The sequence below is a fragment of the Chrysemys picta genome, chromosome 13 (assembly GCF_011386835.1).
Source record: "Chrysemys picta bellii isolate R12L10 chromosome 13, ASM1138683v2, whole genome shotgun sequence".
Classification (NCBI taxonomy): Eukaryota; Metazoa; Chordata; order Testudines; family Emydidae; genus Chrysemys; species Chrysemys picta.
Genome location: NC_088803.1, coordinates 13,079,679 through 13,101,925, shown reverse-complemented (window position 1 = coordinate 13,101,925; position 22,247 = coordinate 13,079,679). Strand labels below are relative to the sequence as shown.

Below are 22,247 nucleotides of genomic sequence, written 5' to 3'. Positions count from 1 at the left end.
TAATAAAATTTTTATGGAAACAAATAATGTTTTCTTTCCTTAAAATATTTCATCTTGAGAAAGAAAGAAAGAAAGAAAGAAAGAAAGAAAGAAAGAAAGAAAGAAAGAAAGAAAGAAAGAAAGAAAATCTGAGAACAGATTTTTGTTCCAGTTATGGGTTTTGCGTTTTTTGATGAAAACCTGAAACATTTAATAAAAATTTCCCACAGAAATTTCATTTCAAAAAAGCATTTTTTCTCATAAAAATATTTTGAATGAAATATAATGACCATCTTAGATAAATAGATATTTTTGAATGCATGTACAACCTTGGTATGGGGCAGAAGTAATAAAACTGGAGCCTGAAGACTTTTATTTGTCTCAAGATAAATATTGGCAGGAAATCAGAACTCATTCACCTCTTACCCTGAATCTCTTCTACCAACAAACAACCACACTTCCATGCCAGTACATCACAGCTCAGATCTCAGGATGACAAGACCATCAACCCATGAACTGAATCCTAATACTGATGGCACAATGCCTTATCAGTGACCATAGTGATGGTGATGTCTTGCAGTGTAAGCACATTGCCAATGAAGACTCAGTACCAAATTCTAATCTCAGTTGTAACTCAGTAGAAGTTAATGTATTTATTTGGATTTAAACTAGTGACTGGGGCGGCAAGCTGGGGGTGCGGCCTGTTGGTCACTCTGAGGGTGGCAGTCAGGCTGCCTTCAACGGCATGCCTGCGGGAGGTCCTCCGGTCCCGAGAGGCGCCCCTGCTTTTACACACCCCAAATACGCGGTCCAGCACCTCCCAAATACCATCTCCCAGTACACACACACACCTCCAGCACCCCGAAATACCTCCTCGAGCTCACCCACCACAGCAGTGTCTTCTATTAGGGAACCTGAAATACTGGTGGGGTCACCCTAGATACAGTTGAATTTTAAAGGCAGGTGTTTCTAGGGTGACCAAACAGCAAGTGTGAAAAATCGGGATAGGGGATGGGGGTAATAGGAGCCTATATAAGAAAAAGACCCAAAAATCGGGACTGTCCCTATAAAATCGGGACATCTGGTCACCCTAGGTGTTTCTGTTCTCCCTCATGGTGTGACCGCAATGGGGCCAGGCTCTGGAAGTCTCAATGAGCTACAATCCCAGCTGGGTCCCCAGAGGGCAGTTCCAGACGGGCGGGATGATTCCCTGCACAGCGCGGGCAGAGGCAGCGTTGCCCTTTTCTCTCCCCTCATTCTGAAGGCTTGGCCCGGACACTTGTCACAAGGTTGGGTGAGCTGGGTACACACTGGGAAAAGCCCTGAGGGACCCCACTCAGGCTGGTGCAGAGAGGGGAGCAGAGCCCGGAGGCCTCCAGCCTGGCTCTCTCTCTCCTTCCCCTCTCCACCTAGTACCTTGTGTACCCAGCTGCGGTTGGGCTGAATCTCGCCCCAGGGGGCCCAGCCGAGGGACACCCCGTCTCTCTCTCGCTCTCCCGGGGGTCTCTCCCAGAGTCAGGGTCATCGTCCACTGACAGAAGAAGTGCCTGGTGGTTGCGGGGAGTCTCGCTTGCTCAAGTGGAGATGACTCTGTCCAAGGCAGAGTGGCGCCTGCCGACATTCCCCGCTCCGGCGGGGTCTGTCTACCAGCTACCTCATCCCTGGAGCGCAGGGTCTCGCCTCTGACCCACACGGAGAGAGCCCTCATTGCTCAGTGTATAACGGGGGGGTCGCTTAGCCTCCTGTATAACAAGAGCAAGAGCCTTGTGTCCAGCAAGTATAAATGGGAGTGGTTCCCCCCGGGCTTTGTCTGTGGGTCCAGAAGCCCGGGAGGGCACCGCCCCTCACTTCTAGGCTGGGGTGGCCGCATGGCCAGAGTAAGACTGCTGTCTAGCCCTGTCCACATGGGGGCAGAGAGGGGGACACGGGGGCACACACCAGAGCTCCTCACCTATGATATAGGAGCACAAGCCCCATGGACTCTCGCCCTTGATTTTACAATTGTACTTCTTTTTTCTTTCTTTTTGTGTGTGTGTTTTTTCTTAATAGTTATATTTTTACCTTTTTAATATATTTTACTTGTATTTCCTTTTTGATTTTATTTCTGTTTATATATATTTTAAGTTTCATTTTATTTTATTTCCCCTTTTATGGTTTTTATGTATTTTACAATTCTTTTATTTTTCAGTTTTTATTATTCTACTTTTTTTTAAGTCTGTTAATATTTTTGTATTTTATTCATTACTATTTTAAATTTATTTTGCAATTTTTATAAATGTATTATTTTTTCTATTTTTTATTCTACTTTATGTGAATCGTATACTCTGTTGTCCAGTCATTTGGGCTCCTATCTTTTCTCACTCCAGTGAGGATCTTCAGCCTCTCACCCCATCATGGTAGTCATGCGCCGCCCCAGCCAGACCCTCCACCACCACCATTCCAGCCCATGGTGCTGAAGTGCACCCCCTGGCTTGAAGTGGTTTCTATCCTGTGGTTTACAGATTGGTTCACTGACTCTCAGCACCCCACTAATAAAAATTGTTCCAGCACCTCTGATCCAGCCTGGTCCCTTGTCCCAGGAGTCAGCTGACTGGTGTGAGGGTCAAAGGGCTGAGCTGGGTTTTACAGTTCAGTCAACATAACCAAATAAAGCATGTGTAAGCCTCTGTGAAAAAGTGGTAGCCTAAGGGAGTTAGGCACCAACCTTTTAGAGCATAAAGTGCTATTGAAAGTTAACAGTACTCCTATGTTTTACCCCACCCATAAAACTTTGGCTGTTTTATCAAAATGTAAATTAATGTGATCATTTAACATAACTTGCTTAAATCCAAGGAATGAGTTTAGTCCATAAGGGACAAATTATCAAGGCCCCAGGGCTCACATAAGTCAGGGATGGGCATTGTTTTAAGAATGTGAATAGAATAGAATCTGACTCCTAGTTAGGAAGAAAACAATTCAGTGATAGAGTGGGGATACACAACTGCAGTTATTGCTGTAGCTCCATGAGCAGGCTGAACCAACTTCTTCCCTGTCCCCCATCTCTTTTCTTCCCCCCCTCTGGTAGATGCATAGGGAATCTCCTATCATGGGCCACCTAATTCATCTCTCCTTTCCTGGACTAATCCATGACCTCAAAGGAATAATTGCGATCTTATTACCTATATCACTATATGTTCCATTCTATGCATCCGATGAAGTGGGCTGTAGCCCACAAAAGCTGATGTTCAAATAAATTTGTTAGTCTCTAAGGTGCCACAAGTAAGCCTAATTAGTGTATGTTTTCCCCAGAGTTCTGTTCATTCATGCTAAACTACATCCCATACTACCAAGCACTAGTGTAACTCAGCATTTAGCACAGGCAGATAGGAAATTTGTGAAAGTCAAGATACCTTAATTCAATTGCTTAGTACAAGCTTGTGGGGAACCTTCATGGAGCAGTAACTGGAATGCTGTGTCCAAAACAAAGATAAGGAAGGTAAACGTTCAGAACAAGAAGTTAAGGAACAGGGATGAACAGACAGGCTGGATTTCTGTGACATGTAAAGAATTTTGTAACTAGAGTTACTTTTAGCTGAAATTAATAAATTTGGAAGCCCACCTTCCGTGTAAGGTGAATTTAACAATGATGCATGAGACAGCTTCCTGCAGACTTGAATCATATTGAACCTTTTCTGAGTACTGTACTATGATGGATTTCTAGCAATAAACCTGACTGTCAAGAAATTGACTGTACAATGTATCAACAATAGGCAGCAGTGGGCAGCAGATGATGAATGACAGGAAACTGGCTGCTATACTGTATAATAGCTGTGAGAAAGGTGTGGCTATACTAAATAAGAGCCACCTGCAGAGGTTAACAATTTAAAGGGGGTGTCTATACTGTATAATGGGCACTAGGGGCATGAGAGTGTGGGGCTGCTGGAGGGTCAGGCAATGGTCAGAAATGATGTCAAAGACTTTGTTTTTTCAGCTCCTGCAGCTTTACACTCTCTTGTTCGTACAGAGCAGTGTATTTCCCTTCTGTCAGAGCCAATCCCAAGCCTCAGAGCAGTGAGGAAAATTAATTAATACTAAGGGAATTAATTACTCCAACAGTGTAACTATTTGTTACAGCTAATATGCTGCCCTATAGTTGAGAAGGTGGCCAGGTCAGGAGTTGTGCCTGGACCTGGTATGGTCCTCGATCAATTTCCATTCATCATTGTTCAGAGTGGGCTTGATTTGCAAAGGGGCTGAGGTATAATTGACTTCAGTGGCAGATGCAGGTCTCAAATGTTGCTGTAAATTAGACCCAAGGGTTTGATAAGTGTCTGGAGAATAAGGAGACAAATAATTCACCCGTGGGAGCAGAACCTTTTCCTGCTAGGCCCTGAATAGACATTTCATGTAGAGCAACAAGGATGATGGAACGGCCTGAGCTGTCGCCTAATAACATTTCCCTACGGAGCTAGTGCTGTAGTTTATGTCTTTGAAAAAAACATGAGATAATCTCCTCTACTCTTCTGGGGCTGTTTGGCACCTAGAGATTCCGTTTATTAGTCTTTAAGATTCACTTCTATCATATCTGTGCTTATTTCATCCCAAACACTTCCGGTCACATATCACTGGTGTATTTCATATTGTCAGAGAGTCACAGAGTTTAAGGACAAAAAGGATGACTAGATTATCTCGTCTGACCTCCTCCATCTCACAATGTGTTGGGTTTCATCACACAGGCCCACAGAGCACTTTAGGCTAGGGTGACCAGATGACAGGAAGAAAATATCGGGACACAAGGGGGGGGGGGTCACTGGCGGAGCAAAAAAAACCAAAACACCGAGTGCTGCCGGTGTAAGGACACAAACAGCTCCCTCTCCCAATTCCCTACTGTGACCCAGTGCTGCCGGCAGTCGGGGGCGGGAGCTGAGAACAGCCCAGGGCTGCAGGCAATCAGTGGAGATTATGCTTACCCTTCCTTAAGTATGCATACCTTCAGCCTCTGGTTTTTAGGAGCGGGGGAAAAAAACCAACAGAGAACAGCTGAGTGCTGCCGGCAGTCAGAGGGGAAGAAAAAAAAAAAGCCGAGAACAGCTGAGTGCTGCCGACAGAGAAAAAAAAAAAAAAAAAAAAAAAAGCGGAGTGCAGCGTCCCGACCGAAGATCAGTCGGGCGCGGGACACATACCTAAATATCGGGACGGTCCCGATTTTATCGGGACGTCTGGTCACCCTACTTTAGGCAGGCATCAAATTGAACGTAAAAGAGAAGTATACCTGGTGGTCCCTTTACCAGACCACTGAAATGGCGGCACCTCTGGGATGCAGAATGTATAATATCACACAACACTATTAAACAGATGATTAAGGCAGGAAGGAAAGACCACCTTATGCAAAATAGAAACTCTGTGCGTGCATGTGTATGTGTGACTTGTAGCCAATGAAGTGAGCATATAGGCATGCAATGATGATAGTTATATAGTAAGAAAAGGATAAAGGGGTGAGGAACGGATAACAGAAACCCAAAAGAGCTATAGGTCTAGACTTATAAAAAATACTTAGAAAGACAAGATTGGTGAGATAATATATTTTATTGTTGGTGAGAGAAACAGAAGTTGGTGCAGGAAAAGATATTACCTCATCCGCTTTGTCTCGCTAGTATCCTGGGACCCAGACAGCTACATCAGCACTGCATACAAGAATAGCTTAAGTAATTAGCGTAAGTAGAAGGCCTTGTACCCTAAACAGGAGCAGTTGCTCAATGAGTTGGCATAAGGAAGTAAACTATAGACTCATAGATTTTAAGGTCAGAAGGGACCATTATGATAGTCTAGTCTGACCTACTGCTCAACGCAGGCCAAAGAATCCCATCCATCCACTCCTGTAATAAACCCTTAACCTATGTCTGAGTTATTGAAATCCTCAAATCATGATTTAAAGACTTCATGGTGCAGAGAATCCTCCAGCAAGTGACCCATGCCCCATGCTACAGAGGAAAGTGAAAAACCCCCAGGGCCTCTGCCAATCTGTCCTGGAGGAAACTTCCTTCCTGACCCCAAATATGGCGATCAGGTAAACCCTGAGCACGTGGGCAAGACTCACCAGCCAGCACCCAGGAAAGAATTCTCTGTAGTAACTCAGATCCCACCCCATCTAACATCCCATCATAAGCCATTGGGCATCTTTACCGCTAATAGTCAAAGATCAATTAAATGCCAAAATAGGCTATCCCATCATACCACCCCCTCCATAAACGTTTCAAGCTTAGTCTTGAAGCCAGATATGTCTTTTGCCCCCACTACTCCCATTGGAAAGCTGTTCCAGAATTTCACTCCTCTGATGGTTAGAAACCTTTATATAATAATGGAGATATCCCATCTCCTAGAACTGGAAGGGACCTTGAAAGGTCATCGAGTCCAGCCCCCTGCCTTCACTAGCAGGACCAAGTACTAATAGGAGGACCAAGTACTGATTTTGCCCCAGATCCCCAAGTGGCCCCCTCAAGGGCTGAACTCACGACCCTGGGTTTAGCAGGCCAATGCTCAAACCACTGAGCTATCCCTCCCCCCCATGCCTAATTTCAAGTCTAAACTTCCTGATGGCCAGTTTATATCCATTCGTTCTTGTGTCCACATTGGTACTAAGCTTAAATAATTCCTCTCCCTCCCTAGGATTTATCCCTCTGATATATTTATAGAGAGCAATCATGTCTCCCCTCAGCCTTCTTTTGGTTAGGCTAAACAAGCCAAGCTCTTTCAGTCTCCTTTCATAAGACAGGTTTAAGTCACAAAACATCGCAAGGCTCTGTTTATTGTTTTGCCATAATGACGAGTGTTGCAAACAGCGGATACAAGGGAATGGGAAGCCCTGCTCAATGTATGTGTGTGTGTCCCTTGGATCTATGCTGCAGCACTGGGGTTAGTACTGAGCCACAGAGGAGAATGTCCCTTAATGAGTCCTCCATCCTCTTCTCTGTAGCACAGTGACCCCTATTGCTGAACTGGGACATTAGGATCAATCAAACTGAGAAAATCCTACAGAGTCCATCCCTGCAGCTCAGCGGCCCCTAGTGCCATGCTGGGGCACTGCTAGGAGCACTGACTAAGGGCGAAGAGTGCCTCAAATTGAGCATCCCACCCCACTCCCAGTAGCACAGCCCCCACTACGGCCATGCTGGAGTAATGGGGTCAGCACAGTCTAAGAAGTGAGAGTGTTCCCAGCTGAGCCCATCACCCCATTCCCTGCAGCACACTACCCCCTAGCACTGCTCAGCTTCCACATAGAGTTTTTTCTAATGCTCCTGGGAACTAGTCCTGATTCTGGTCACACTGCAAACTTACTGGAGTAAAAGGGAATAGTCCTGCTGATTTCAATAGGCTTTGGATCTGGTCCTCTAGGAGGGAAATGGACCCTATGGTTGGGGCAGTGGAGTCTAAGACTGAGGGAGGACTCCTGGGTTCTGTTCCCAGCTCCGGGAGGGGAGTGGGGTCTAATATTTAGAGCAGTTGGGACTGGGAGTCTGAGCTCCTGGGTTCTAATCGTGGCTCTGAAATGAGAGTGGGGCTCACAATCTGAGCCTTGGGTGTTGTTCCTGGCTCATTGTGTTGTTCTTGAACAAGTAATTCTTCCTCATCATGTCTCTAGACAAAAAGTGTCACACGCTTTACCACACTTAGTAAATCCCATTACGATTTTCATCTAGAAAACACACATAATGATGATAATGATGATGACGATACAACTGCCTATGAAATGATTGCCCTAGTGAATTTTGTTTTGTTGCAGGTTGATGCAGAATTGTTCTTCCTCTGAGGAATATTACAAGAAATTTTCTTCAGGGATTAGGTCCCAGAAGACAGTGAATGAGTTAAAAACACCTCTGTTTCCTTCAACACACTTAGCGTCTGCAGCTGGGAGAGGGAACTACTCTTCTTAAACAAGGTAGGCTATTGATGAATAACTTAAGCCCCCAACCATTCTCCCACTGAAGTACATGGACATTGTGCCCCAGTCCGCAATGGGAGCAAGATCATGTTATGGGTTTCTTCATTTGAATTTTCCATACATTGGCAGAGAATCGTAGTGTGTGTCTGACCACATGGATTTTGTCTGTGTTCATATCTCTCTATCTCTCTATCTATCTATCTATTGTGGCAAATTGGCAGCACTACTATGATGGGTCTCGTGCTTTCTTGTCTTGGGCGAGGGGTGGTGGTTCAGGACGCCGTTTCTTGCCCCTGAACTGGGATATTAACTGCCACACTAGAGTCCTAGAGGAGGGGAGTGGAGAGGGAGGGACCCGGGCCCACCCTCTACTCCGGCTCCCAGCCCAGGGGTCCTATGGATAGTGGTAAACCACTTGAACTAGCGGTTTCTTCCCCTGGGCTACTTCCCTCTCCGGCCCTTCAGCCTGGGGGGGGGGGGAGCTTCCTGCCATCCCTCTGCACAAGCCAGGTGTCCCTTTACCTAGGGTCTTGGTCTTCTTAGCCCACCGCAGCACTCCAAACTTTCCTCTGCTTCCCTCAAAACTGCTCTCTGCACCAACACCAGTCTATTCTGTTTCTACTCCTTCAAACTGTTCCCTGCTCCAACACCAATCCACTCTGCTCCAACACCAATCCACTCTGCTCCCACTCCTTCCCCTGTATGATTGAAGCAGGGTTTTTTTTATCAGGTGACTAACTTCAGGTGCTCTAATTGGCTTCAGGTGCTCTAATTAATCTATAGCAAACTTTCTTCCCTGTACAGGGAATAAGGCTCTCTTATAACCCTCTCCTGCTGCTCTCTGGCCATGCTGTATCACACTATCTATTGGGTCTAAATCTATCATTCTGAACTGAACTAATTATCAATCATGGGTCAGGTCATAAGCTTGACTTCAGTGGTGTTTTGCTACTTTACTCTAGGTGAAATTCAGGTCTCATAATTCCATAGTGCCCACCAGAGTGATCGATAAGCACTAGACATACTCATCATCAGGCCATGGCTCTATTTATTATTTTTGTTGCTGTTGTTGTTGTGTTGGTAGTGGTGTTTCTTGCTTCTTCCTCCTCTCGTCCTTACTGCCCTTAGTTCCCCAATCCTTATCATCATCCATTGAATCAAAGTGGAAATGTTGTTTCTTGAGATGGGTCTTTTATTTGGATCTGAATACAGGTTGGCTGGGAGAGCTCAGTCTGATCTCTTTTAATAGGAGAGTCCACTCCTAGGATCCGACCATGGCGCATCCTCCACACCTGGTGCCCAAGAGTTAAGTGGTTGTCTCTTTTAGCTGAATTTACCTCAACCCTCTCTCCACATAATGAGAGCCCTGCGCAGATACAAAAAATGTATATCTGCATCCGATACACGATCCACAAAAATTGTCTGCAGACATCCACATGCATGATGCAGATATCCGCAGGGCTCTACTTACCATGGCCAGGCTGAGGCTCTGAGGCTCCCCTCTGCCTGAGCCTGGTTGGGGAGAGCTGTGCGGGAGTCGCGGATCCTCCACCTGCCCTCGGCCAGGCGAGGATCCTGTGGGGTGGGAACACATCCTGGGGATGCTCTCAGCCCCCCCACCCCACCCCACAAGAGGTGGAGGGTCTGCTGCAGTCCCCGCCAGGACTCCACGCTCTCCTTGCTGAAGATGGAGGGGAGGGTGACCTGTGGAACTCCCGGGAGCTACTCAGGCCTCCCGCACTGGGCAGGTGGAGCGACTGCTGCGGCTCTGCACAGTTGCCCGCCTGACTCTTAGGATGGCCAGGCTATGGCTCTTAACCCCGCTCCACACCTCCCTCTGGCAGCTGCAGGGAGCCTGCATCCCTCCACCTGCCCTAGGCGGAGTCTGGGGGGCAGGGACATGGGCTGGAGGCTGCTTGGGCCCCCCACACAGGGCAGATGGAGGAACCCAGGCTCCCCACAGATGCCAGCCCGGCCATGGTAAGAGCTGGGTGGGCAGCTGTGGGGAGCTGCAATGGACCATCCACCTGCCCTGGATGGGGGGCCAGAGCAGCCCTCGGCCCGTGTCCCTGCCCCCCAGGACCTACGCCCAGTGCAGGTAGAGGGTCCACACTGCGGCTCCTCACAGCTGCCTGCCCGGCTTTTACTGTCAGAGCCCTGCACTCATACAAAATTTGTATCTGGATCTGCACTGCTATCTGCAAAAATAGTCCATGGATATAAAGCGGATACCTGCAGATTTGCAGGGCTCTATACATAATGTATGTTTCTTTTGTTGATTTCATGTTCTCCTGTATATAAATGTAATGGTCGGATGCCTTGAAGATCTGTGCAATTATCACTCAACTGCCAGTGAAAAGAATATATACAGACCTTATTCCTAATGGTAAGTAAATTTCTCCATTTATTTAAAGCCCATCCAAATGTCAGCCAACAAATAAAGAAATAAATCCAAATCCCTTCTGAAAAAATGGTTTAATCAGTATTGATGTTTTCCATGAGAAAATGTTGATGGCAGTTTTCAATTTTCCATTCCATTTCATGTGGACTCTTCTGAATCGAAATTAGGGGTTTCACTATTTCAACTTTTCATATCCATTCAGGGTGAAAACTGATATTGTAATATTGGAATTTCACATTTTCCAGCCAGCTCTGCATTTAGTGCAATGGTTGTGGTGAGGAAACTACTCACAAACATCAACAGAGGTTCCCCAGAGTAGCTCTTAAGAGAGGCAGAAGAATTCCCATCTCTTCCCCAGGTCTCACTATTTAGAGAACATGATTCTTATTTGTTTTAAATTGTTCTGTGTAGTGCACTCTGCATAGAGCGCCACTACAGTGTGCTTTGGTTGTTGGATTTAATTTTCTCTACTTCATTCCCTTTGAATGTATGGGAGTGTGTGTGTGTGTGTGTGTGTGTGTGTTCAATTTTGAGGAGAATGGTTCTGTGGTTATGGCAGAGTATCAGGTACCAGGAATGCTGACTCTCTGTGTAAACCCAGTCTCTCATCCTTATTGTTCCCCCGATCATTCCCAATTTCTCCCTTAGTAGCTCACTATTATTTGATGTGTTGCTTTGAGAGTCACATATTGAAGGTGCAAAGGGTATGCAAAATATAAAATTTGTTATTGCTCACTTTTATTTCAATTCTGTCATTTCACTTTCACGCCTGTTTTTAGGAAGTTCCTTGTAAACAAGTAACCTTGAAGTAAAACATCTGTGGAAAACATCTCTTCTAGCATTGTAGGATCTTCATTCTTGTACAAATCTTTATAGCAAGATCATAAGACAAAGATCTCAACCGGTGTAAATCAGTATAGATCTTTTTATACCCATGGAGCTGTTAAGATATACACCAGCAAAGGCACTGACCCTAGGTCTTACTTTTGTATGTTGAGAGAAACCAATGTATTTTGGATGTTGTGATGATAAAGGCAGGAATGATTTTAATTGTTTTCTAATATTTAGGGAAGAATAACATTTTTTAGTACACAAAAGGCCAAAATCCCCCATTGTTTTCACCATTTATCGAGCTTCTCATTCTTCAAAGGGCTTCAAACATATTGAGCTCAGCAGCATCAGTTTACTCATGTGAGTAATCCTCACTTTTGTGAGTTGTAACAGCAGTGGAAATACTTGAATTTCTAAAACAATTCTTGTGATTAAGATCTGAATGAGATCTTAAGAGTAACATTCTCAGAGGCAAAAGAAAGAAAGAAAGAAAGAAAGAAAGAAAGAAAGAAAGATTGATCCCTTTTTGGATTTTTATGTAAACTGAAAAAAAAATATGTTTGAAGAGGAAGAATAGAACTGATGTTGGAAACTGGTATACCTCCATTGCTGGTGCAAACTGATGTAGCTCTTTTAGGGCTGGTCTACACTAGGGGTTGGGGTTGGTGTAAGATACACAACTTCAGCTATGGGAATAGTGTAGCTGAAGTCGACATATCTTATTTTGACTTACCTCCTGTCCTCATGGCGCAGGATTGATGGCCGCGACTCCCCTGTCGACTCCACTACCGCTGCTCACCCTGGTGGAGTTCCGGAGTTGACGGGAGCGCGTTCGGGGATCGATATATCGCGTCTAGACGAGACACGATATATCAATCCCCGATAGATCGAGCGGTACCTGCCAATCCAGTGGGTAGTCTGGATGTACCCTTAGAGTGAATTTATCAGATCCCCGTCTGTTGTAAATCAGCTGTATTTCTACTGCTGTCAAAGTGGTCAGATTTCCAGCTGATGTACATTGGCATAGCTTGATTGACAGCAATGTGCCTACACCAGTTTATGCCTGATGGTGATTGGACCCAGGTATGTATTTCTATACAGAATTGCAGCAGGTTTTAGTCTGAAGAGTCCCAAGAGAAGGGAAACCAGTATGAATTATTTGATTCACATCCACAGGTTTCCTATTCCTCAGATTCAGTCTCTTTCTTTGCCACCCCTAAAGATGATCTATTCTGAGAGCGACCCAGGAGAGAACCAGACCATCTCTGAAGTATTCATCCTGGTGGGATTTTCAAACCTTAACAAGCTGCAAATCGTTCTGTTTCTGGTGCTTCTGGTCACGTACCTGGTCACCCTGATAGGGAACCTCCTTGTTATCTTGCTTATAAAGTTAAACCCCTCACTCCACACCCCCATGTATTTCTTCCTGGTGAACCTGTCCTTCTTGGAAATCTGCTTCACCAGCAGTGTGGTTCCTCAGCTGCTAATTCACCTCCTGGTGGAGCAAAAGACGATCACCACTGCGGGCTGCGCTGCCCAAATGTACGTCAACACCATCATGGGCCTGACGGAATGCTGCCTCCTAGCAGTCATGGCGTACGACCGTTACATGGCCATTTGTCACCCCCTGCACTACAAAACTATCATGAGTGGCCGGGCGTGTGCACAATTCGCGGGTGCTTCTTGGATCATCGGCATCTCGGTGGAAGTAGCTCAGACCACTTGGATCTTCAGCCTGCCCTTCTGTGGCTCCAACCGCATCCACCACTTCTTCTGTGACATCCCACCAGTGTTGAAGATGGCATGTACGGACACATCCAAAAATGAGATTATGGTCTTCACTGTGTCGGTGCTGTTCATCATGAGCCCTTTCCTGATGATAATCCTGTCCTACATCTGCATTATCTCCACCATCCTCATGCTGCCATCAGTGGAGGGAAGGAATAAAGCCTTCTCCACCTGCTCCTCCCACCTCATGGTGGTGACTTTGTTCTATGGAATGGCCCTTATCTCTTACCTGGGGCTCAAGTCTAGCTTCACCCCGGAAAGTAATCAAATGATTTCCCTCATGAATATAATTGCGGGACCAGTGTTGAACCCCATAATATACACTCTGAGGAACAAAGAGGTGAAGGGAGCCTTTATAAAAACAGTAGAGAAGAGCATCTTTTCACACAATCGGAGAAAACAGAGAATGAAAGATACAGAGTTAGTTAAAACAGGGGAATGAGGGAAATTCATACACGTTTTGTTGAATTACTCCGATGACCCTCATTTTTTAAATTGAAATTTTCCCATTTGAAAAGCTTTGACCTCTTGTAAACCTGTCTGGAAAATGGGAAGAGAAACTTTTCTTACCAAAAATACCCAAAATTTTAAATATTTAAATTTTCATGAAAATTTGATAGAACCAGATTTAAACTTAATTGAAAAATCAAATGAGAAAATGTAATCCAAGTAGTTTCTTGATTTTATATCTTCAAAATTTGAAATGTCAAAGCAAAAAATAAGCTCAAAATGAGAATCGTTTCATGAAATGTTGAACTTGGTGTGTGCAAATTTAACAATTTTCATAAAATTCCACCCTGCTCTACAGAAAAGTCCATTTAGGCTTCTCCTTTTCCTTCTGTCAGTCCAGTGCAGCATTTTAGGTTTTTGGTTGGGTTGGATTAGGTTTTTTTGGCCTGTCTCTTGATTGCATTTCCCCAGTGCTCCCTCTGGCCTAATTTTAAATAACATTCCTCAACACTTATGAATGGCTTCCTATGTAAGACTCTGATGGATCTTTCAATGCCTAACATGATCAGGTCAAACAACAACTCGAGGAGCTGGCTATTGACTTCTATGGCATTTTACACAGGTTCAGAGACTATGCTCGCAGATCATGGTGCATACCATAGATTCATTGATTAAAAGGCCATAGGGGACCATTTTGATCATCTAGTTTAACATCCTGCTTAACACAGGGCAGAGAATTTCAACCTGGTGATTCCTGAGTCAAGGAAGCACAGTACATATTTTATATTCCATATGTAAAATAATAGCTGTGTTATAAACTCATATAACTATAAGTGGTCCGATCAATGTATCACAATATTGCACCAAAAGCCTGTGTATATGGTACATCTTTGTATAACTATATGATAACATACATTTGTATATTCTTATAATGAGAAATACTACTCTGTTGGCTTGTCTACCTATATCACTGCCTACATATAATAAATACCAAATTTAAATCCTCTATCCCTAGCTCAGCAATTACAGGACTATATGCCTTCTTTCCCTAAATATCCCTATAATGCATTTTTAAGATTCACTGGCTGGCTGTATGTCTTGGCTTTTATTATTTCTCTTTGATAGAATTTGCTGATTTGTTTAAAATGGTATGGTTAAGAAGATAAGCAATGTGTCACGTTGGAAGAAGTGAGAGTTACATACATGTAATGATAAGAAAAAAAACTCCCTTTCTCTGAGAAACTTAGAAGCAGAGTGCCCTAGGGCAACATGTTCCAGAAACTACAAATTCAGCAAGAAAATTGTAGGCATTAGGTTATTAACACTTGTGTATGAATAATATATAGGCTCTGTAAAATTCAATGGATAATGTGTTGGATAAAGATTGGGGGCAATTGAGAATGGCAACATATATGAGAACACATATGAAAATGAGCCCAATGCTGGAGAAATGCTGGACCAGAAACTGACCAATGAGATTGAAGGAGCAGACCAGGAGTTCCAGGGAGGTGACGACTATCATGGAAGAAGGAAGGACTTGTTAATGGAATGCGGTAACTTGGGCCCATTTACCTATTCAGTCTTGTCTGTTATTACTTGTCAGACAGAACATTATGTCCAGACACTATAGGTGACACAAATTCTGTCTGAAATTGTATTCAATAAAGGCAAAACTAATTAAGCTTAATTGGGTGGATGTGTGACTCAGTTTCCCCCTATACTCCCAACAACCAATTACACTGTTTAATAAAACAGGGTAAATCCCACATAAATGTCCTCATCTCAGCTTCATACATTAATTTATCAAAGGTAGGTGTGATGTTGCACTCTATATGTTAATGGAAATATGCTAATGAGTGTAAATATGACATAACTGGAATATGCTTTGTGCTAGATATGCCATGAAACATATCTTTGCAAAGGTTATGTTCTACTGAATATATTCATGCTATTTGTAGGCATGTATAATTTTTATATCTGAAGTTATGAGCACTGGCTCTATGCTTGTATTTTAAGTGTTTTCTGTAGGAAACACACAAGGGAGGTTTGGTCAACATATTGTGAAGGGATTGTTCAAGTAACTAGGAGTATTTAACTAACAATGGACTTTGGGAGAAGCCAATCCACATCTGAGCTTTCCTGGGAATGTTCAAACTAACTTGTAAAAAATGGCGTCGGCCTGCAAAAAGCTGAATCATTCGTGGACATGTGACCTGCCCAGGTGGCTACAAACTCCATCTTGTTGCTGTGGTTTTGCACAGAAGAACAAAGGGGTTTCCGCCCACAAGAGAAAGAATATAAAAGGCCCTGGAAGCCTCTCCATTTTTGTCTTCAGCTGGCTCAAGAGATGGCCTCTCCACCCCAAACAGATGCCTGAAAGAAACTGGAACAAAGGACTGTAACTACAGGGGTGTGAGTGAGTGCTGGACCCAGGCCATAAACTACAAGGCAGGTCTGAAAAGGATTGTACCTGAGATAACATCTAGGGTGAGAAGTTACCATTTGTAATGAGAGCCTTAGTGTATTAAGTTAGCCTTGCATATTTTGATTTATTTTACTTAGTAACTTACCTTGCTCTGTCTGTTATTACTTGGAACCACTTAAATCCTACGTTTTATACTTAATTAAATCACCTTTATTTATTAATTAACCCAGAGTAAGTGACTAATACCTGGGGGAGCAAACAGCTGTGCATATCTCTCTATCAGTGATAAAGAGGGTGGAAAATTACAAAGTAAAACAGAATTGTTTGCGGTTTGGACCCCATTGGGAGCTGGGTGTCTGGGTGCTGGAGATAGGAACACTTGCTAAGCTGTTTTCAGTGAACTCTGCAGTTTTGGGGGTGTGGTTCAGACCCTGGGTCTGCCTTGCAGCAGGCTTGCGTGTCTGGCTCAACATGGCAGGGCTCTGGATGCCCAAACTGGCAGAGAAAACGGGCTCAGAGGTAGTTTCAGCACACCAGGTGATAGCCCCAAGGGGGTGTCTGTGACCGAACCTGTCACAGTGGCGTAGTCGAACAGGATTTGTGCACAGTTGATTGCTTTGTGACACTGGTAGTGATTTTAAGTGAGTTTTAAGTGTGGTGGCCGGAGAACAGACAAAGTCGTTACTGGTTTGTTATTTTCTGTTTACTTTGGTTTAATTCAGCTTGTGTAACTGGCAGGTATGCATTTCACGGGTTATATACTAAATCAGGGATCGGCAACCTTTGGCACACGGCCCACTAGGGAAAGCCCCTGGAGGGCTGAGCCGGTTTGTTTACCAGCCGCATCAGCAGGTTCAGCCGATCGCAGCTCCCACTGGCTGGAGTTCGCTGTCCCAGGCCAATGGGGGCTGCGGGAAGTGGCGTGGGCCAAGGGATGTGCTGGCCACCCTTCCCGCAGCCCCCATTGGCCTGGAGCGGCCAGTGGGAGCCGTGATCAGCCGAACCTGCGGATGCGGCAGGTAAACAAACCCGCCTGGCCCATCAGGGTGCTTACCCTGGTGGGCCGCGTGTCAAAAGTTGCCAACCTCTGGGTTAGTATATAACTGATGATATGAATACCTGGCAGTTACACAAGCTGAATTAGCGTATGTTTTCCCCAGTGATCTGTTCACTCATGCTAACCTGAACCCCACACTACCAAGCAATAGTATAACTCAGCATTTAGCAGAGGCAGATAGGAAATTTGTCAACGTCAAAATGATTGACTTTTAGCAATAAACCTGACTGCCAAGCAATTGACTGTCCAATTTATCAACAATAGGCAGCAGAGTGCAGCTGATGATGGATGAGAGGAAACTATCTGTTATACTGTATCACAGCAGTGAGAAAGGAGTGACTTAGTTAACAAGGGCCACTTGCAAAGGTAAAAAATTAAAAGTGGGGACTATACTGTATAATGGGCACTAGGGGCAGCAGAGGGTAGGGGTGGGGAAGTGGCAGCTATACTGTATAGTGGGCAATAGGGGCAGCAGAGGATTGGGTTGGGGAATCGTCAGCTATACTGTATAATGGGCACAAGGGGCAGCAGAGGTTGAAGGTTGGGTAGGGTCAAGCGGTGGTCAGAAATGATGTCAAAGACTTTTATTTTTCAGTTCCTGCGACTTTAGACTCTCTTGTTTGCACAGAGCAGTATATTTCCCTGTTGTCAGAGCCAATCCCCAGCCTCAGAGCAGATAAGATTAATTAATACTAAGGGAATTCATTACTCCAACAGTGTATCTATTCATTAGAGCTAATGCAAAATTTCCCCGTATTTTGCTGAGCTTTTAACCCTATACTTGTGAATGTGGCCAGGTAGGAGATATGCCTGGACCTGTCATGGTCCTTGATAATTTTCCATTCATCACAGTTCAGAATGGGCTTGATTTGCAAAGGGGCTCAGGTCTCATTGATCTCAGTGGGAGATGCAAGTCTCAAATGTTGCTATAAATTACACCCAAGGCTTTAATCAGTGTCTGGAGAATAAAGACACAAATAAATCACCTGCGGGAGCAGAACCTTTTCCTTCTAGGCTGTTGAATGGACATTTCATATAGAGCAACAAGGATGATGCAACGGCCTGTAGTTGTCGCCTTACAACATTTCCCTACAGAGTTAGAGCTGTAGTTTGTGTCTTTGAAAAAACATGAGATAATCACTTCTGCTCTTCTGGGGCTGTTTGACAGTGAGATATTCCTTTTGTTTGTCTTTAAGATTCTCTTCTACTATATCTGTGCTTGCTTCATCCCAAACACTTACGGTCACATATCACTAGTGTATTTCATATTGTCAGAGAGTCACAGAGTTTAAGGACAAAAGGGATCTCTAGATTATTTCGTCTGATCTCCCCTGTCTCACAATGTTTTGGGTGTCATCAGACATGCCCACAGAGCACTTTAGCTTTGCATCAAACTGAACATAAAAGAGAAATGTACTTGGTGGTCCCTGTACCAGGCCACTGAAATGGAGGCACCTCTGGGATGCAGAATGTATAATATCACGCAACACTGTTCAACAGATGATTAAGGCAGGAATGAAAGACCACCTTATGCAAAATAGAAACGCTGTGTGTGTGCACACGTGTGCGTGCGTGTGTGAGACTTGTAGCCCATGAAGTGAGTATATAGCCATGTAGTAATGATAGTTATATTTTAAGGAAAGGATACAAGGGTGAGGAACTGATAGGAGAGACACAAGAGACCTACAGGCCTATACTTATAAAAGTAGTTTAGAAAGACATGGTTGGTGAGGTAATATCTTTTACTGTTGGTGAGAGAAACAGAAGTTGGTCCAGGAAAAGATCTGTGTCTCTAGTATCCTGGGATCCATATGGCTACATCAGCACTGCATACAAGAATAGCTTAAGCAGTTAGGGTAAGTAGAAGGCTTCCCAGCCTGAACCGGAGCAGTTGCTCAATGAGTTGGCATAAGGAAGTAAACTAACAGTGACCTTAAGTCAAAAAACATCACGAGGCTCTGGTTATTGTTTTGTCTTAATCATGATTGTTGCAAACAGCAGATAGGTAATCATAAGGTGCTAGTTTCTTCCAGGTTGGGATATTTTTAGTAAGGGACATCAGCAGATGTCTGACTACAAGAATGCCATGGTAATTAATTAAGGTATAAGCTAAAAGCTTGAGGTTAAAGGATTAATAGCCTGTGGGAGAAGGCCAGCCCGATATTACTATGGTGATGAACTACAAATAAGGAAAAGTGGTGGGAACCCCTGCTGATTATCCATTAGGCATAGTCAGGGCCGGTGCTACCATTAAGGTGAACTAGGCGGTTGCCTAGGGCGCCAAGATATGGGGTCTCCAAAAAGCAGTGCCCCCAATTTTTTTTACAGCGTTCCTCCCCGAGCGCGCGGTCGCCACTCCTCTTCTCCCGCCTCCCAGGCTTGCAGTGCCAATCAGCTGTTTGGCGCCACAAGCCTGGGAGAAGAATTAGAGCGGGGGCGGAGTGCTCGGGGAGGAGGCGGAGCAGAGGTGAGCTGGGGTGGGGAGGTGGTGCACGGCTCCCCGGAGGGGGCAGCTTCCGGGGGGGGGTGTCTCAGGGCAGAGGGGGGGAGCTGTAATGGGGGAATGCTTCAGGGAAGGGGGAGCAGGGAGCTGCCACAGGGCTGGGGGGGGGTGCGCAAGGTGGAAGTTTCGCCTAGGGCGCGAAACTTCCGTGCACCGGCCCTGGTCATAGTAGCACCAGTATAGCACATTATACAATTGTATTCTGGGCTGTGGGCTATAGAGATGTAAGTGTGATGACTACTGGTGATGATGATGATGGTGAGGGGGAAGAGAAGGAAGATGATAACTCACTCTTTGGAGCATAAGCTTTCGTGAGTGAATACCCACTTCGTCAGATGCATGTAGTGGAAATTTCCAGAGGCAGGTATAAATATGTAGGCAAGAATCAGTCTGGAGATAACAAGGGTAGTTCAATCAGGGAGGGTGAGGTCCTCTGCTAGCAGTTGAGGTGTGAACACCAAGGGAGGAGAAACTGCTTTTGTAGTTGGCTAGCCATTCACAGTCTTTGTTTAATCCTGATCTGATGGTGTCAAATTTGCAAATGAACGGAAGCTCAGCAGTTTCTCTTTGGAGTCCGGTCCTGAAGTTTTTTTGCTGTAAGATGACTACCTTTACATCTGCTATTGTGTGGCCAGGGAGGTTGAAGTGTTCTCCTACAGGTTTTTGTATATTGCCATTACATGCGTCTGACGAAGTGGGTATTCACCCACGAAAGCTTATGCTCCAATATATCTGTTGGTCTTAAAGGTGCCACAGGACTCTCTGTTGCTCTTTACAGATCCAGACTAACACGGCTACCCCTCTGTACTTAACTCTTTGGGTTGTTTTGCAAGGAGTAGTGTAAGTACAGGGATGCTCAGCTCCTTCTGTATTATGGCTACCTGCCGTGCTGGGATGGAGTGTTTGTGAATTTCCTAACTGTGTTAATAAATCCATTTTCCATATAATGTAATCTCCTAAGTGTGAGTGTTGCAACCATGCACATGGGGGTTCCCAACTGAACAGTGATTCTGATAATACTAGGCCTGATCTTGGGACAAGAACCTACCTAGTTTCAGAATGATGAATAGGGGAAGTAAACTGGTAATATGATCAAGATACATTCAATAGATCAGGCAACAGATTGTTGTCCACAGATGGAGAGAATGAGCCCTGCTCAGCATGTGTGTGTGTGAGAGTCTGTGTGTGTGTGTGTGTGAGAGAGAGAGAGAGAGAGAGAGAGAGAGAGAGAGAGAGAGAGACAGACAGACTGTCACTACCTGCTTGGGGTAATGAGTCATGCTCAGTTTGTATGTGCGTCCATGTGTGAGTGAGTTAGTGACTGTCCCCCACACTGGAGGAAATGAGCCATGCTCCATGTGCGTGTATGTGTCACTGCTGCCCCCTCCACTTGTGAACAGGCCCATGGACTCATTCATGGCCGCAGTGGTCAGGAAAGATCTTTCATTTACAGCTCATCCAAAAGATATAATATCCACCAGAAACAGTGTCCCCTTCCACTGTGATGAGTTGCTGAGGGTCAGCACCAACTTTAAGGGGAGAGCGCCCCCTGCTAATCCACCCTACCCACCCTCTGCAGCAGAGGTCCCCCAAGCGCTGTGCTGGGGCACTGTGCTAAGCAGCCATTCTGATGGGAGATGGTCCACAGCTGAGCCCCTCACCTTGCTCCTTGCGGCACAGGGCCACATGGTGCCCTGCTGAAGCACAAGAGGTCAGCATGGACCAAGAGACAACCGAGTCCCACCAGGTGAGACCCCACCCAGCTCTTTGCAGCATGTCATCCCTTGGAGCTGCTCTGGAGCATGGGGGTTACACTGACCCACAGAGGAAAATGTCCCTTAATGAGTCCTCCACCCTATTCCCTGCTGTACAGCACCCCTTACTGCTGAACTGGGACGTTGGGATCAATGAAGCTGAGAACATCCCACAGAGCCCTCCAGGCCCATCCCTATAGATCAGCACCCACTGGTGCTACACTGGGGCATTGCTACCAGCACTGACTAAGGGGAAAGTGTGCCTCAAACTGAGAATCCCACCCCACTCCCAGTAGCACAGCCTCCTACTTCCATGCTGGAGTAATGGGGTCAACACTGTCTTAGAATTGAGAGTGCTTCCAGCTGAGCCCATCACCCCACACCCTGAAGCGCACTACCCCCAGCACCTCTCAGCTTCCACACAGAGTTTATTCTAATGCTCATGTGAACTAGCCCTGATTCTGGTCCCACTGCAAACTTACTGGAGTAAAAGGGAATAATCCCACTGACTTCAATGGGCTTTGGATCTGGTCCTCTAGGAGGGAAATGGGCCCGATGGTTGGGGCAGTGGAGTCTAAGACTGAAGACTCCTGGGTTCTGTTCCCAGCTCTGGGAGGGGAGTGGGGTCTAATGTTTAGAGCAGTTGGGACTGGGAGTCTGAGCTCCTGGGTTCTAATCATGGCTCTGAGACAAGAATGGGGCACACAGTCTGAACATCAGGGAACCGGAGTCATGAGCCTTGGGCATTGTACCTTAGTCAACCCCGACTCTGTGTTGTGTTGCTTTGGACAAATCATTCCTTCTTCTAGACAAAATTGTATCACACAATTTACCACAATTAGTAAATCCTATTATGATTTTCATCTAGAAAATACACATGATGATGATGATGATGACGATACAACTTTCTACGAAATGATTTCCCTAGTGAATTTTGTTTTGTTGCAGGTTGAGGCAGTATTGTTCTTCCTTTGAAGAGTATTACAAGAAATTTCCTTTAGGGAGTAGGTCCCAGAAGCCAGTGAATGAAATAAAAACACCTCTCTTTCCTTTAACTACTTGGTGTCTGCAGCTGGGAGAGGGAACTACTCTTCTTAAACAAGGTAGGCTATTGATGAATGACTTAAGCCCCCAACCATTC

The 22,247-nt window shown here is 45.1% G+C and overlaps 1 protein-coding gene across 1 annotated transcript; it reads left to right on the top strand.

The window, feature by feature from the left end:
- The first annotated feature begins 12,351 nt into the window (after positions 1-12,351).
- LOC101946105 (olfactory receptor 10A4-like) lies at positions 12,352-13,359 on the top strand. The gene has a single exon (XM_024114111.3). The coding sequence runs from the start codon at positions 12,352-12,354 to the stop codon at positions 13,357-13,359; it is 1,008 nt and encodes a 335-aa protein (XP_023969879.3).
- Positions 13,360-22,247: the final 8,888 nt, after the last annotated feature.

What these genes read in the sequence shown, in the direction of transcription:
- LOC101946105 (XM_024114111.3), top strand. Translation starts at nt 12,352, where the DNA reads ATGATCTATTCTGAGAGCGACCCAGGAGAGAACCAGACCATCTCTGAA.